The sequence below is a fragment of the Nyctibius grandis genome, chromosome 4 (assembly GCF_013368605.1).
Source record: "Nyctibius grandis isolate bNycGra1 chromosome 4, bNycGra1.pri, whole genome shotgun sequence".
NCBI lineage: Eukaryota > Metazoa > Chordata > Aves > Nyctibiiformes > Nyctibiidae > Nyctibius > Nyctibius grandis.
The window spans coordinates 90,066,519-90,083,384 of record NC_090661.1 but is presented as its reverse complement, the minus strand read 5'-3'; the positions used below and the strand labels follow the sequence as shown (position 1 = coordinate 90,083,384).

The window sequence follows — 16,866 nt, the reverse complement described above, 5'->3', positions numbered from 1 at the left end:
TTTTGTGTATTTGTGAGAGGTTAAAAGGATGAGAAATGGACCAAAGAAAGGAACCAAAATTACTTTTTAACTAGAAGTAAATTTCTGGAGTTGTTACTAAGTTTCATGAGACCAAGGTTTGTAATGTAAATAGCAGCTACCTTATCTGATACGTTTTACACAATGTATTGCATTCTGTGGTGACAGGAATAGTGCACATTGGACACAATGTGAAAGTGATGTGTGTTATATTTTTGGCATTGGCTTAGTTAAATATGTGGCCAGAAAAAGTGTAAGAGGAACTGAGTGGGATTGAAAAGTATGGGGGTTTGTTGTGTTATATTATAAAAATAATTGTGAATATTAGGAATCCTAGTAACATCTGAGCATGTGTTTTATAAAGCATCGTAAAGGATCAAAAGTTCTAAGGCACATTTCCTGAGAATTAGATTTTAGAAGGCATGCAGGAAACAGTACTGCAAAAGAGACTTTCAGGGAGAATTGTGCTTGCCAGCCATCCCATATTCACTTTCTAAAGTGATGAAAACAGTAAGTGGGGAAAGATCTGTCTCCTCGTATCAAGATCAGGTCGGGTGTATGTAGTTCTGCTACTCTCCAGAGCATCCCTTATATTTTATCTGCTTTGGTTTGGGTGGTAGAATTTCTAGCACTTTTCTCCCCGTCTTGTCCTGGCTTTTTTAATAGTTACAACTTGTGATTCTGTTCTTCTTTGTACAACCGTATCCAATTCACTGGCTTATGATCAGCTGAACCAACCAGAAGAAGCCTTGTGTCTCTCAATTTTTAAACTCTTCAGCTCTTGTCAACAGATGTCATATTCTATTTATGTTCCTTAATGAAAATATTGGGTGAACAGGATCTTCATTCCCATCTCCCAAGAGAAGTAGAAATTGTTATTGGTTTATCTTTAGAGTTCAACTGCACAAAGCACTGGCTACTGTACTAGAAGGGACATAATTCTGAACTAGGGAAGGATTGAAATAGATGCAGTTAGCAGCTGAAATTAGTATTATGTACAGTAGACCGAAAACCAGCCCTTGGAAAAAAAAATGGGTTTCATTTTTGGCTTTGCCACTAACTTGTGAAGATGTGCAAAAATATGTTGCCTGTAAATCAAAGGTGTTTTAGGCACACAGGTTATCATAAGGTTGAGTGCAGGGTTCAGGCAGGGATAATAGGTTATTGCACTTTAATATGTTAAAACACACTACAATTAAAGACAGTAGTTCTGTACTACTGTCTAATTATTTTCTCCAAGCTGTTTATAAAGAAAATATCCTTATTGTTTGATTTTTTTTTTGTTGTTGTTGTTCTACAGTGAGTTCAGTACAGTGAGTTTGTATTTTCATGCCTGTGCACTATAGTCGTAAATTGTAGTAGTCCAAGAACTTCTGTTTTTTCCCCTATGTAGAGCCACTTAGTTTTACAGGACAAGGTGATATATTTCTGACCTGTAACACAATTTACTAAAACTGTGTTAGTTACCCCTAGTATATTGTATTTGCTGAAGGACTAGAAGAGAACAAATTTGATAAAAAACCCAGCCTGAAATTGTAATGTATAAACTTATAATGCAATAGCAAATAAAGTAAATGACCAATTTTTAGCACTGGCAAAAATTTAGCTGTTGAGTGTGTGTTGAGATTTGTCTTTAGGACATCAAATAACTGCAAGAGAGGGTAGACTATTAAAGGCAGAACATCTGATGTAGTCAAAAATGTTCTTGCAATATAGTTACAGGAATAATTGAATAGGTTAAAATATGGCTTCCCTTCAGCTCATGGTTACTGCCCACTCAGCTCAGCCGGTGACTGTGAATGCCTTTAGCCTATTTTAATTCAAACTAAGACAAGCCCATTTTAATCACCAGTGGAGCAGCTGGTACCAGCTTCTGTCAGGAGGAGGATACTGGTCTTGTTTGAAACTCTATTCCCTGTATTTCTTTAGTGGGAAAATATATTTCAGAGTTCAGAAAATGGGACTTACAACTTCTTTTTCCAACTGATTTTTGTTTTTTGTCAAATAATTCTGTGTGTTATGGCACTCTGTGTATTAAAGATGCTTAGCTTTTATAAATTAAAAGCTTTGCATCTCTGGGTCCGCAAGTTGTGCAGACATCTGAAGTATTAATGCAATCAGGAGTCAGGGAGGTGGAGAGACTGCTGCATCCTGGCCCAGTATTTAGCAAGCAATATCAGCATTCCCGTTTGGCTGTAGTCCAAATGCTGTGCCTCTGTATCTTTGTTTTGAAGAATCAATGTAGATTGACTTGAGTTCAGGAGAGGATTTTGTCAGTCCAGCTTTCAAGTGGTGAATGCTGAGGCCAGTCCCTTGTTTGTGGAGCTGACAGTACAAAAGTGAGTGTTTGACACGTGGCTTGCTCAGTGGATGGGGATAGAGGCTGTTGAGATTTTTCAGAGATCAGGCTGTAAATGAAGTTGTTCTGTTGGGTCACTCATCTGATTTACACACAAGCTGTTTCTATTGAAGCACCTGGGGCCTTTTGTTCATGCTTGTGAATAAGCCTCTTTCAGTCACCAACAGTAATTCAGTGTCTCTGCTTCCTTCAGTAGGTAAAAAGCAAGTACAGGAATGACATTTTCTCCACACTATGTGCAACTTCACACTTATGTTTTAAGATAGGTAACAGAACTGTATCAGTAATATAAATTTTGTTATATACTGGAGCAGATTCAGAAGTCATGTAAGGTGCTTCTAATTTTTTACCACATGCCTAGTTCTGGAATTATACTAACCAGCAAGAGTGCATGGGTGAATAACGATATCCTCTGTAGGTGCAGGGAGTTCTGCAGAATAGATTTCCAATGTTTTCCTTTGTTATCATGGCAATTTTAGAGGAAGACATTTCATTGCCATGTAAGTGCCCTGACACAATGGAGCACCATACCTGCAGCTTTAGTGACTCTGGCTTGAGTCGTAATCTCACATAAACTTTGAGGCAACATAACGTTGCCTTTCCACTGACAGAGCAGTCCTCATTTTTCCTGCTTCTGTGTCTTTCCATGCTTTGGTCAGTACAAATACTTAAAATAACCTCTTTTATCTTGTCAATCTAATTTTAATGGCAATCAGGTCTGCAAGTTCATTGTCACAGCACAAAAATGTGAGCCAGCACAAGGGATGGGAAAGCTTGAGAAGAGGGAATAAATGGTTGGGGCAAGATTTGATAAGTCCATATGCAAAAAAAAAAATCACCTCATATTTGTTTTGTATTATGTTATGAATCCTAGGATAAGTAATGATAAGCAGTTGATACCTAGTGAATTTGGTCTGCATCATCAGAGGTACCATGTTGTGGTTAATCTCCCTTGTTACTGTGACATTGTTGGAGAGTGATAAAAAACTTTGATTTAAGTATATGTATTATTTATTGGTGAAATGCTTAACCGTAGATGTCCACTTCATACATATATATATATATTTTTTTTTAGGCTGATTGTCACAACAGCTTTTAATAGCTGGAGTGATACATATTATATTACAAAGAAAAGATTGCTGGCATGTGGAAGGGTTTTGTATGTGGGAGTGTTTGTTTTCTAGGAGGTTAGGGTGGCAGACAAGGAAGTATGGCTCAGATTTTTGTTGTTTGTTATAATACTATGGCTGTAATTTTTTTTTGTCTTCAGGAGAGGCATTATCTACAAATTCATGTGATGTGTAATATTATAAAGTACTCAAGTTCTCAAGTTTCAGTATCTTTGTAAAGTGAAGAGCATTTTTAAAAATGAAAATGAGATGAGGAATTTATTTTAAGGTATCATAAACTTCTAATAAGCACATTTGAATAGGTTATGTTCCTCAGCAGTCTTTTAGTATTATTTCTGGAACAGCAGGGTAAATGGCAATGAAGTACAGCGAAGAACGTGGTGATAGACAGGGTTAATCTCTCTGTGGCTGTCTGCACAGTACCAGATTATGGATGTTGGTGATCACCTTTCTGCTCATTCAAGGATGGGTTACGTTGCTCCTACATACTAATTTAGTGCAAGATTGTGCAAGCTTTTTTAGCCCTCTTAAGAGCAGCAAGAAATGATGGCTCAAAAGGCAGCTGTCATTTCATACGCATTCCAGCTGCCCTTTCCACTCAGATTTCCTCCATCCCCCCTTTAAAAAGAAGGGGGGGGATTGCAAAAAAAAAGAGTGTGAGGGTTTGAAATCTCTAGCATCTAATCTATCACATCCTACAGTTTTCATAACTATCTGCCAATCTAAAATATACTTGCTTTTTCCTGCGTTGCCAGTAATTAGACAAATGCAGCAGTGCTTATGGCATCAAAAACTCTGTGGCTGGTAAAAGCAATTGCTAGCATAATGCATCCCTAAATTTAATAGTAGTGGTGTAAAATGAACAAGCAACTCTATATTTCAGGGGGTAATGGCTTTAACTATCAAAATGGCTAGTATTTTCCTTGATTGGATGCTTTTGCTCCTTTTTTTGTATTTGTGTTTGGAGGAACAGAATCAATTTATTATAATAATTGTATTTTATTTAATGAATAGCGAGGCAAGCAGAAACATGAAACTCCTCTAAAGTGTCGCCACTGTTCACCTTGGATTGCAGGTTTTTCCTTTTATCCCCCCCCTGCCAGTATTACACTTAAAGTTGTCATTTCCTTTTCTGCTTCCCTTGCAAATTGCTTGCTTTGTGTCATGCCTGGAGCGTGGCTGTGCATGGAGAAGAGGTCTGATTAATTGGAAAGAAACTTTTTGTTACTGGAAAAACTCACGCATTGGTGTAAAAAAATTGATCAAACTTACTTTCTTGATCCATAGTGCCTTTTTCTTGCTACTGCGACATCTATAAAGCTCTCCCAAGGAAAAGACTCATTAGCAGTTTGTGTTCTCTTAAAGATGTTTCAGTCTTTAAGGCCAGGTGCAGTTGAGTTGATGGCTAAGCCTTGAAAGTTCCTGTAATCTGTGCCATCCTGTCTCATACAGTCCCATCTCATAGTTGTCCTTTCTCTGCAGTGCTCTATGCCCAGATCTCTGTGGCTGGGCTGCTCCAGCCTGGCGGACAGCATGCCCTCGCTGCGATGCCTGTATAACCCAGGGACTGGCGCACTCCCAGCTTTCCAGGTACTTTCTGTCTCTCCTCATTCCTTCTTTTCTCTCCATCTGTGTACGTGTGCATCTCCTCCTTTACTTGCTTGCTTTACCTCTGTTTATTCTGCTTCATACCGTATGCCTCTCCTATGTCATTCAGATCTCTGGTGTTTAAACCCATCTTGTGTAGATTCAGGGCAGCTCAGTACTGAGGCATTTCCATTACGTCGATATAATTATTTTGTCTAAATTGGCTTGGTACCATAATCTTTTCCATTGGCTTTCAATTGTGTCAAAAATATACCACTTAATTATATTTGGCAAACAGTATCCATCACACAGTCTCCAATCTGGCTATTCATGCAGTGGTTTCCCTCCTATCTAAATTTTCTGTATGCTACTTAGAGGACTGAGGGGGTGGGTTCATTGCCGTAGTGATAATTGATGCCAGCATTTGTTTACTTCAGGTTTGTTAGCAGCAGTCTGGACATTTTGACTACAGAAAATTATTGTACAAGTAAGCTATCAATCAAAAGGCAAATAAAGGAAACCTGTTTTTTCTTTGGTCTCTGAATTTGTTAGATTCAAACTTTTCTCTGTCATGAGACAGCTTTCTGCCAAACAGGTTTGTTCAGACGCTTTAGGTGACCAGTGAATCTTACAACGTGCAGACACCCTCCTGTGGGTGGAGAGTGAGGCAGCTGTTGGGTGAGCATCTAGAAACCTAGACAAGGCTCTCAAGATCATTGCAAGCATTTTATGATGACATGTGGATATAAACAGCAGAGACTGGGCAGTAGAGATGTTATGTTCATGTAGGATACTCTGTCTCTGAGATGTGTGAACTTCAGTGACTGAGGTCCCTAGGAGTATCTCTCTAGAGAGCACGTCTATTGGAGCTCATGGTAGCATGAACGTTTAATTCAAGGTTTATGCTGCTGGATTATGCTACTGCTCACCTAACCTGTGGCAGGGAGTTTTATTCATGAGCATCTTGCAAAACCAGACATAATGAATAAGCTAGAATCTTTCTGGAATTTTCAGTTGTTTTGGTGAAAGTTCATTATCTACCTTTAAAGGACAGCATGCTAAGATAATTTTGAATTTGACTTCTTGCTCCCAGGGCTAGGAGAGTACTGTGGAAATAATCCTCTCAGTCTCAGAGGAGGCTTAAGTGTCTTGCATCATTTTGCTGCAACTCTTTTTGCTGACACAGCAGTAGCACTGATGGACTCTGGAAGGTGTCCTGCCAGGCCTCCTTTGCTGAAGCAAGCTTTTAATGGAGCTTGCCTTGGGGGAGGGGGAAGATGACTTTTTATTAGTCTAAGAGGACTCTGGAGACAACAGGCAGAGTTTAGACTCCTACTTCTAATCCTGATTTGCATAATTTGACTAAATCAGATGGGCATAATTTTTGGGCTTTGTGCTGTTGAATAAATCTCAGATCTCCTTAAGCTCAGGTTTTTGAGGACCATAGCAGTATATGGAAAGCAATTTATAAGCTCAAATTGGGACTCCTTTCTGTCTACTTGAATTATTTTTGATTACTCAGAATAAGCATATATTACAAAGGGGAAGGGAAATTAGCCTCTTTTAGCTCAAGGTGTTCTTGCTAATGATAGATACAAACAATAACTTTTCTGCTAATGCAGTGCATTGATATTTGGGGTCAAATGAGTCAGCTGCACAACCATTCACCGTGTACTGCCTTCTTGGGAGAGTGGTAGGACTTCAACATTTGCATTCCTGAAGATTTTGAGAGACGTTTCCATGTGTATTTAGTGACTATGGGCATTGAGGAAGTCCACCCCACTTGCCATCTAAAATGGTATACTGGTACTCTTCACAGCCCTCTGACTGCTATGTTGAGGAACACATTTAGTGCCAATTGAGAGAGAAACTAAATTACCAGCAACAGCTTCTGCAGCAATGAATCATCCATATTTCAGTCCATTTTTTTTGACGAGATTTGATTGCCATTAACTTGCATGGTTTGAAGAAAACTCCCCTCTATGAGGCATGGCTTTTGCATTTTCCAACTCAGAAGTCTACATGGGAGTGGTTTGGAGCCTGCTTGAAGCTGTGATGTTGCAGTATTTCATCGTTCTTTAATGCTTTTTTTAGTATTGAATCTTCAGGAAAGCATTAAATACTTGTAGCCCAGCAAATTTTCTCATATTAAGTTATTTTCTTTTTTTTTTCTGTAGCAAGCTTGAAGTAACTGGAGAAGCATATCAATGTTCTTTGCTTGTGGCAAAAGAGAAGATGCCATCTGGAAGGCTACTTAGTCACTGCTGAATTTGTCTAGTTATTTACATGGTTACCTTCAGATGCTCAGACAGAAATGTGGAAAGAGGCTTTTTTTGAATAGCTCAGTTAAAGCCCTGCTGACTCCTCATGGGAGACATTGGCAGATAGTCGATTTAGAGATGATTCTGTTAATATGTCAGATAACTTCATTTTTCTTCTTCGTGTGTTTTTATTATTGGAGACATCTGTGTGAAAACAGGATCTTCTGGTTCCTCAGCTCTGTTTGGCAATCCTCCCACAGTCGGAAAGGTTTTAAGGCTAAACCCATGAATGGGGGAATAAGGAGCTAGAAACAGTTCTTTTTAACATCTTTTATCTCAAAGGGCTTTGCAACTGATAGTCTGTTGTGTAACTGAATTTCGTAGAGATCATGGTGGAAGATGGCAGCAAATTGGAACATGAACTCCTATAAGGCACTGTGGGAAGGGGTCAAAGAGGATATTTTAACAAGAGAAAAAGGCTGGCCATTCCATTTTCAGTGTCTTGGATACCAAATTTTGCTGTACTGTTGTTCTGTAAAGCAACTGAAAACTAGGCTGCACGTAGATTCTCTTAATAATAAAAAAAATAAACTTAGGTGGAGTATATTCTTTTTCCTAGAAATCCATGCTTCGGAAGTTCCCAGATGTGCCAACAGGTGTCTGTTTTCATGACATTTTTTCAAATGAAGAGAATTACTTTGCCTTTTAAAATATTTTTCATGCATGCTCACAAGGTTTGGTTTATGTTGCCTTTAATAGTTGCAGTTCTTTGAAAATTCTATTTTACACCCATCAAGTATGCCAAGGAAGTGGTGTATTAATCCTTCCAGGTTTGCAGAAGACCATAGTATTTCCTTGAATTTGTTTCTGTAAGCTATTGTATAAATGAGGAGACTTAAGGAGCAATTTGAAAGTCTTGCCAAAGGTTATGTATCGGGGTAATCACAGAGAACAGTCCAGCTCTTCCTTTCTACCTAATTGACACCCATCACAAATATCAGCTCCAGTTTAGATGGTAACTCTTTGCGACAAGAGTCATGCTTTTACTTCCTTGTCTGGAGCCTAGGCACCAGTGAAAAAGCAAAGGGTTGTCTTGTCGGCTTTATTTTGCCAGATCTGAAACTCTGTTTCTTTAAAGGCTCTAGTAGTCAAAGAGGAGGATTAACTTTTGTGGCAGAGGTAGCAGCATCTGATTGAACACAGAAGTGTCTCTCTGGAATGCCAGAAATTGACATTTTGCTTTACCTGAAGTGAAGGTCTTGATCATAAAGAACTGCACATCAGGGTTTGTCAGATGAAGGGGACTACCTTCTGCTTGGTTTTGAAGAAGCAAGGTGTGTCTGTCTTGGGCTTGGCAGAAAGCTCTGTCCTGGTTGAGGAGAGCATGGGTGTACTGTGCTAGGCAAGTTGAAGTAAACGGGAGCACACTCGAGGTTGTGCAGCATGGACATGATGTACACTGCTCCTTTCTTTGGACTGAGATCACCTTTGGAGAAAGGTGAGAGTGTGAAAGATGTAAACGGTCTGGTAATGGAAGCCTGTTGCACCCATGAGGAAGAGGCAAACTCATTTCTCAAATGAGTTTTACATCTGTTTTTTTCTAATGTTTATATTTTTGTGTTAGGAAGTGGAATATTTGTTAAAGAAGCATTGTCAGTAAATAGTTAGAAACACTCATCTTTGTAAATTTCCTTCAGTCTGTTGGTGCATTTTTGCCTGAAAAGTTTACACTGTGTTTCTCAGCAATAAAATGTCAATGTGAGAAGTAGTAGTACATTATTTATGGTCTTACAGGAGGCTAAAGCTAAAGTCTTGGGGTGGGCAAGCTGTGCATGCTCAGAAATGTGTTTGTGAGAAATGCATTTGAAGGAAATTGTTCAGCTTTGAAGCCAATGTTTGCTGGTGTGCGTAATTCTGTCTCTAACTGGGAGAGAGATGGGGTGTCCAGTCAGTAGACTCCATTGGTGTGGAGACGTGGCCGCCCTCGACCAAGCCTGCTTTGTATTCCCCCCTCACGCTCTCCCAGCGGCCGTGTGAAACCTGCCCGCGGGCTGTTTACGGTGCGCCTCTAAAACGGAATCATAATTTTGGTGACTAATAGCCAGAGCATGTGGCTCCGGCACCCCCCGGCCGGCGGCAGGCTCTCCCCTGGTTATGAATGTAGTTAGGTGGCCCCCAACTGTTTACAAGACAGCAGAGGTGAGATCTTTGATTGACAAGTCAGAAATGCATTAGATCATTCCCTCTGCCAGTCTCTGGTTCATGCTGTTAAAAATGTCAGCCTCTCCAAGTTTGAATGGCAGCCCGAGGGCCTCAGAAGCTTTTTGTTTTCTGAGATGGAAACACAAATTGGATGTGTGCCTGAGCGCTTCATCCTGGGCTGTAATTTCATCTTTTAGCTAAGAACCACAAGGTACATGAGCAAAGCACCCTGTAAACAATAATACTGGGTAAAAAAATAAACAAGGTCGTGTTTCTGGTACGTTGATCCACTGGTGTCCTGACCTCTATCACGTTGAACATCTCCACTCTGATTGCTGTTCCCTTTGGCATTACAATGAGAGGAGAGAGACTGACACGGAGGCAAAGATTTAAAGTTGCAGTATTGTTGCACATTGCTTGTATTGGCTATGAAATATTGAACTGCCACAATGTGACACCTTTTTTAAGCAAAGTTTCTTGTTGGAGGTGTTTGGCAGCAGTTTCTCCTGTTCCTCCTCATCTTACCACCTGGCAGGAGCAGTTATAAAGGCATGAGAGGGGATACGAGAAGGAGCAGAAATGAAGCCAAATTAATTGCGTAATTTTTGCACTTGACTCCAGCCCTCATCTGTGGTTCAGACTTTTGGGAGCGTCACTGTAGGAGGACCAAGAGTGTTATCATAGCTGGGGATTTTTTTTAATAAAGTAAATGCCCAGTGGCCAGAGAGCAGCTTTGGTAAACAACCATATTTAGGGTTTATCCCCTTTTAAATCTGATGGCCTTGTCTGGCTGGTGGCATAACCTGTGCTCTTACATTGTGATGCTGGGAAGCCTACCAGACTCTTGACAGCCCCCGGGTTGTGCTGCAAGATCTCAGCTCCCAGGTAGTAGCAATGACAAGAGACACTTCCCACCTTTCAGATGGCAGAAATCCTTCTCCGCAGATCAGTGGAGGTGGTTTTGGTTTTTTTGGTAGTACACTACAATTTAGTAATTAGAAATCGGCATTTATTCTCCGTGTGTACGTATTGTCAAAAGTTGCACGTGCTTTTATTAGTTCTTCAGTCTGAGTATTGAGGAGCGTGACAGGATCTGTCACTGAGAAATACCACCCCAGTATGCCCAGCATGATGATGAATTTAAACCGCGTTGTAGCTAAAAAGCCTCCCCTTCTTCAGCCTCTGGTTAATGATCTTGTTACTCTGTAACATGCTCTTCCTGGTGTGGAGAGGGCAAGCTCTTCAGCACACCGGCAGGAGTTTGGCTTAGTTAAAAAAAAAACAAACAGACAAACAAAAAAAAAACCAAAACACGAAACAAAACTCATCCGAGTTTTCTCTTCCCCCCTGTTAGAAGTCAGAAAGGTGTATAAAGCCGTGGTGACAAACGGCGTGTGCGGCGCTGAAGGCAGACAGGTATTTTTAAAGCTAGCTCCGGCTCCTCAGGACTGCGAACATCTGCTCGGAGGTATTGTAGAGCTGCACAATGCACTAATTGAATTACTCTTTTTCTGGAGTTGCAGCCTGCGCTAATTGAATTAGAATCAGGCTGTGCGTGTGCGCGCACACGCCACCGCGCATGTGTGCGGGGGGGTGCGGAGGGGTGCGGGCATCCCGCGGACTGTGCTGCGCCCTCACGGCCCCGGCGGGTACTGCAGGGCCCGCAGCGCGGCTCCGCCGAGCCCGGGGCGCTTCGAGAGCTGGGACCAAACCGCTGCTTCATGTTACTTGATGCTTTTTTATTTCTTTTTTAAAGTAACGTTTTAGTGACTTTTCCGTGCTCTCCCGAATATTCTAAGCGCTGCCTAATCTTCAGCGTGCCCCGCTGCAATCCCCTCGCAGCAATGATAAATGTTTCTGTGTGTTTAGCACCAGCGTAGTCCGCTGTAAATCACTCGGCTCGGTTATCGTTTTGGATTTGATGGCTCCATGGGCAGTGCTTCAGAGGGAGCCAGTTGCACGAGATCAAGTTTACCTGTTTCTGCAGAGCTGGTAAAGAGCTAGTACCACATTAAGTAATAATTTTAATTTAAAAATTAAAATACAGAATTTTACCACAGATTTGGAGAAGTCATGAAGTACTTTGTCATCCAGCATTTAAGCTAATGTTAGTCAGAGTTCAGTGACTCTTGGGAAATAAAACATGCAGAGGTAGTTCTGAATAACTTAGAAGGCACACGTGTATAGAGAGAACAAAATAAAATATTTCTTCTTTGAAATCGGGTATTTATGTGACCATGTGCAAATTTCAGGGGGACAAACCCAAACATTCAGGCTAGAAATGGACTTCCTAATCTTAAAATTCATAGCTTGAAGAGATACTTACTACACTGTGTCAAGTGGGTTTCTTTTTATTCCTTCTGCTTTCTGTTGGCTGCTACTTACATGGTGCATAAAAATAGGCAGATATTCTCTTTCCTGTATTCTTTCTTCCATAGACAACTAGATGACTCAGTTTTCCACAAAATTTCAGCCGTTTCCACTCAGCTTTCTGTAAGCTTGGTAGATCATTCTCACAAACCATATCAGAGATAAGATGGTATTTATTTTGCTTCAGTGGTTGTTCTTTAGATTTTGTTACTTTTCAAGTATACGAAAAGAATTTGCTAGCATGCTCTGCAAACTAAGTAAAATTAACCTATGCTTGTCAAAACACATAGACAATACCCTGTGATGTGCATGATTCTTTGTTATTATGTTTGTATACTTGCCCTGTGTCTAGTGATGTTAAACAGGGTTTCTAATTACCACTGAGAATTAGCAAAGTGCTGCTGTACACAGAACTTGGGAATTTTCAGTTTCATTGAATTTTTTTTTAACAACCTGCTTCCCCTCAAAATGGAAAGCAGATTTTTTTTTTTAAATGTATGAAATAGTTTTGTGTTGCTTTTGGAGGAGAATTCCCAAACAAATTTATCCATTAAATTGGTTTTGTTTTTATTTACATTTGTAGTTGTTTCTCTTTAGCATTTTTATTTTTAATATATATATACACACACATATATATGTATATAAAAAAAATCAGGTTGTCAGCCTTCTTGGCTCCCTTTCTGTGTTGTCAGGTAGACTGCTTCTAGTAGCCATTGCTAATGAAATATCCAAGTAACTCATTGGTCATGCCCAAATGTTTATTTGGGGTTCGTGTTTAGTTCTTAAAGGATTGCCAGTATGATTTGGTACCATTAAGGAATTTTCTAAATTGTGTCTGTATATAGTAAGATCAACCATCCGCCTTTTGCCTGCCTTCTCCAAAAATCCTGGTGATTTATTCTCTCCAAATACAACCAAATATCCAGCAAACAAAGGAAGCAACTCTTCATTCAGCCAATAAAGCTGCGTACGTTTTTACTCTTTCAGGAATATGCCTTGCTGTTCTATCGCATCTTCAGAGTAATAAGCTGTGCAGCAACCCTTTGATGTAGGTAATAACATTTGACCTTGCAACAGAGTACGTTCCCTTGTTGAAATGAAGACAACTAACGTGTGATATTTTGGGTTGTTCTTAATTTAAAAAAAAAATAAATAAAAAATAGGTGTGTAGCATAAGACACCTGCATACAGTGCCTTGTTTTGGTAGAAGTCAGAAGTGAAGATGATCATGTTGGGGGGATTGGGGTTGTCACCTTTAAAATAATGTGGGAGTGAGTTTGGTGCTGCCTTAAGAAGCTGTAAGTGGGAAAGAATCCATTCCATCCAGTATATAAAGTGCTTTTAAAAACAATCTATTTCTAGAACCTAAATTGTCCTGGGACCAGGTCTTGATATAAAAATTCATAGAAACCTGTTTTTCCGAGTGTGGTAACTTCTTGCCATAGTGCTGTAGTGTTAGAATTCACATTGGCCAGGTTGTTCTGTAAATTAAACAGTGACAGCTTCCCTCAGGGGAACAGCCAATGTATTTATGATGATGTGCTGATTACACAAAATACACTGCAAGCAGAAAACAGCTGCAGAGAACAAACCTCTTAAAAGAATACAATTACAAATAGCACCCTCAGTATTTCTAGTGGTGAGAGTAAAATACAGCATGCTAATGCAGGCTTCTAGTTTGCTTCCAAAGAAGAAAAGACATCTATGAAGAGGAGGCTGGAGTATGGTTGGATGCACACGCAGTGCCAATGTGGAGTGGCATATAATCCCTTTCTGAAGGTGAAGGGCAAGAACATACCTCAGGCCTGCTTTTTAGCTGTCCTTGTTTCTTAAAATTTCTGTGACTGCAACTCCAGCAGTGCTGGCGAGTGGGGCACTGGGGCTTTCGGGCTTGTCGGCGTTTTGACCACTGTGGTTCATACCCTCTGTCCTGGTTAAAAATTGAGATGTGATTAGATGAGTAATAAATAGTTTGTGCTACTGGTCTGACCATTTGAAACAGACTGTAGGAGATGTTACAGGAAAAAAAAAAATTCATCCCTGGCTGATCTTTCTGCTGCTGCTAATTGTTTGCTTTGAGGGAACTTTTAGAAATAAATTCCAATTGTTTTTTCCTTGTGTTTTATTTTTAAAAGGTCCCTGGTGTGTATGTGTAAGGCAAGATCTTGTACAGGCCGGTTTAGGATCCAGTTTAGGATATGACAATAAAACTTGAAATAAAATGTTACTGGGAAGATAGTGGAGGTGGGAGTGTGCTCATAAACACAGGACACAAACAGACCCTGGAAGAGACAGAGGTCCTTTGAACCTTTCTTCACCTGGAAACAAAACACAAAATAAGAAGTAACTGGAATTGCTTTGTGTACTGTGACTGTATGCAAGAGAGAGGTTGCAGTGAGGACTGCTGCAGTGGGATTTTGTGTGAGGGCTTGTGAAAATCAGGAGAATGTGGCTGTGGCCACTCCCACAGCTGCTTATGTCTCATTTTGGAGGGCTGCAAAACAAAAAAAACCCTCCAGAACTCCAAAACACAGTCTTTTTATGTCTGAGATGGGCTGTCACACTTTAATCATGAAAATGCAACATTTTACTTATGGCTATGTCATGTATGAATGTGGGAGAGTTCAAGTACTGACAATGCCCTTTCCATCCACTTTTTGAGAGTCGTTGGTAAGTAAGTATAATGCCTTTTAGAAGTGTGGTATTTCTGGTGTTTGGTGTCTTTGTTATGTTCCAAGACCAGCATCAATAAAACATGTTTCAAAGACTGGGCAAGAAATCATCTGCTTAAAATGAAGAAATCTTGCCCTTTCAACATATAGATCTGATTTTAAAGCAGATGAGGTAACAACATTGGCACTCTAATTTGGAAGGACTTTAAGTCCCTTGCTTAAAAAGAAGAATCAGGCTTTCCATCTATGGATTGCTGGCATGTACTAATAGACGGTTATTCATCTGTCTGTATTTTCTTTAAATCGTTTTTGAGCCTCCCTGTGTTGTCCTGCTCTGCTGACATGTATCCCATGTGGCAAAAAAGAGTTTTGTATAATCACCCTGCTTTAATCAATAGAATAATTGATAAACCAGATAAGATTTAAACTGATTACCTCCCCGAGTAGAACTCCCTGAGGGCCTTGGACTCTCTTAATTTTGACATGTATGTTGTGTACCCCGTGGATGAAGTGCAGTTTGAATTATCTGTTTTTATTTGCTTAATGACAGGGAGGGTGTTAAAGTCAAATGTTTAATTAACCCAGCAATGGGCTGCGCTGTCACTTACACACACATCCAGCTGATTGAGATATCTCACCGAGAATACTGAATAGGAATGATAATGTGGCACTGAGACGGAAGATTGCTTTTTCAATCCATTTGCTGGGTCACTGCTTTGAATGTCTTATTGGATGAAAGGCATTCAGCCTGGAAAAAAAAAATCAGCATTTAAGTACATTTTGTTTTCCTGGCCCCTCTCCACCAAGAAGTTAACTAAAACAGATACGTTGTAGGTTTAATAAGCCATTCATGTTGTAGCAAAAAGCTGCAAATAGTGGATCTCAATAGGCAGTGATCTAGAGCTGTGTAATTTCCTATAGGAACGAAATGTTTGCTAGCCCCAAGGTATCTGAAGGCGAGATACTATATACGCCTTTATCTTTCCTTCTTTGATTGCTTGCCTACCCACCGCATTTGATGGTCTCCATAACAGGTCCAACTCTTCTTCCTCACCCAGCAGAATGAGATTTGCAATAACATTTTGTAAGTCCTTGCTCTAGTTCAAGAAAATGGTGTTTTGGAGTTGGAATTATTTTGTAATAGCAGAACCTAACAGCAAGCTTTTAAATTGAAATGTTACAGAAGGGGCTGTTTTGTTACCACATTCAAATTTGGTGTGGCCAAATGGGGAGGACCCAGGGGTTTGTTTCTTGGGCGGCAGCTGTTAAAAGGCCGTGATGCTTGCTAGCCGAATGTTATAATGTGCGGTGCCTAATCTGTAATTTTCCATTTTTTAATTAGAAGATTATAATTTTTTTTGCTTGATGTGATGGAAAGTTTGGGACATGTTTAGACTTGCACTTTTTTTTTTATATCAGCAATGAGGTTTTTCAACAGCACTGTATGGAAGTAAACACACCATGTATTGGAAGTTAACTAAATTTGCCCCATAGTCCAGTGGTGGATGATGGTTCTTGTAATGAATGTAGCTTTGGAAGCTGGAAAAAGCATGGAGGCCTGCCTGTGTGGACAAATTACTACTGTGAGGCACATTGGGGAGGTGAAGCTATGTCACCTGAACTGCTCCAGGGTGACCTTGTAAGTAGTTTAAACCTGTTCTAGATTGAAAACCAAGTCGCTTTAGCTGCAGGGTCACCTGTTTTACATAGTCTTAAGACACAAAGATATGGGTGCCTCTATGTACTGTGGTGTAGACAATATGCTGTGAATTCACGTCAATCTAACACTGCAGTGAGATCACTGGGTAGCCATTTCTTTAAACAAGTGAGCTGCTTTCATTCACTGTTTTGGGGAGAAACTGTGCCTAAAAAGTTAACACAGTGTGGGACACAGAATTTGGGGTTTGTTCCCTCATGCTGTCATTTTGACTTTGGGCAGACAACTGAACTTCTTCTCCATACCTGTGTTTTGTATCTCCTTTTCCCCTTTCTTGCAACGAAAAATAGGAAAGAAAAAACGACAAGAAAAGCATAAAACAGTACAGTGAGATGCAGAGAGTGTGGTTGAATTAGATGTTTGGGAGCGAGAAAGTCACGGTCTCTAAGGAAGGGGTGTGATTAGAAGTGGTGGTCTTTTTGTGTACTTGACAGGAAAGCTCAGAATGAGAGGTTTTGGGAAAAAAAACCCAAAACAATAAGTGTAGGCAATGACCAGGGATGAGAGGGAAGGGGTTTTATAGGGAGACCAGTGAGATGGTGTTGGTCCT

At 40.1% G+C, this 16,866-nt stretch overlaps 1 protein-coding gene across 7 annotated transcripts in view; it reads left to right on the top strand.

Moving 5' to 3' along the window:
* BTRC (beta-transducin repeat containing E3 ubiquitin protein ligase) overlaps positions 1-16,866 on the top strand; it is a 123,717-nt gene that overhangs the window by 22,888 nt on the left and 83,963 nt on the right. For 4 of the 7 annotated variants that reach the window (XM_068397990.1, XM_068397991.1, XM_068397988.1 and 1 more), the window contains one exon: positions 4,990-5,097. The exons of the other annotated variants lie outside the window; for them this stretch is intronic. In XM_068397990.1, the coding sequence (XP_068254091.1) occupies positions 4,990-5,097 (108 nt within the window). The remainder of the gene's footprint in view (positions 1-4,989; positions 5,098-16,866) is intronic. 7 annotated transcript variants of the gene reach the window in all.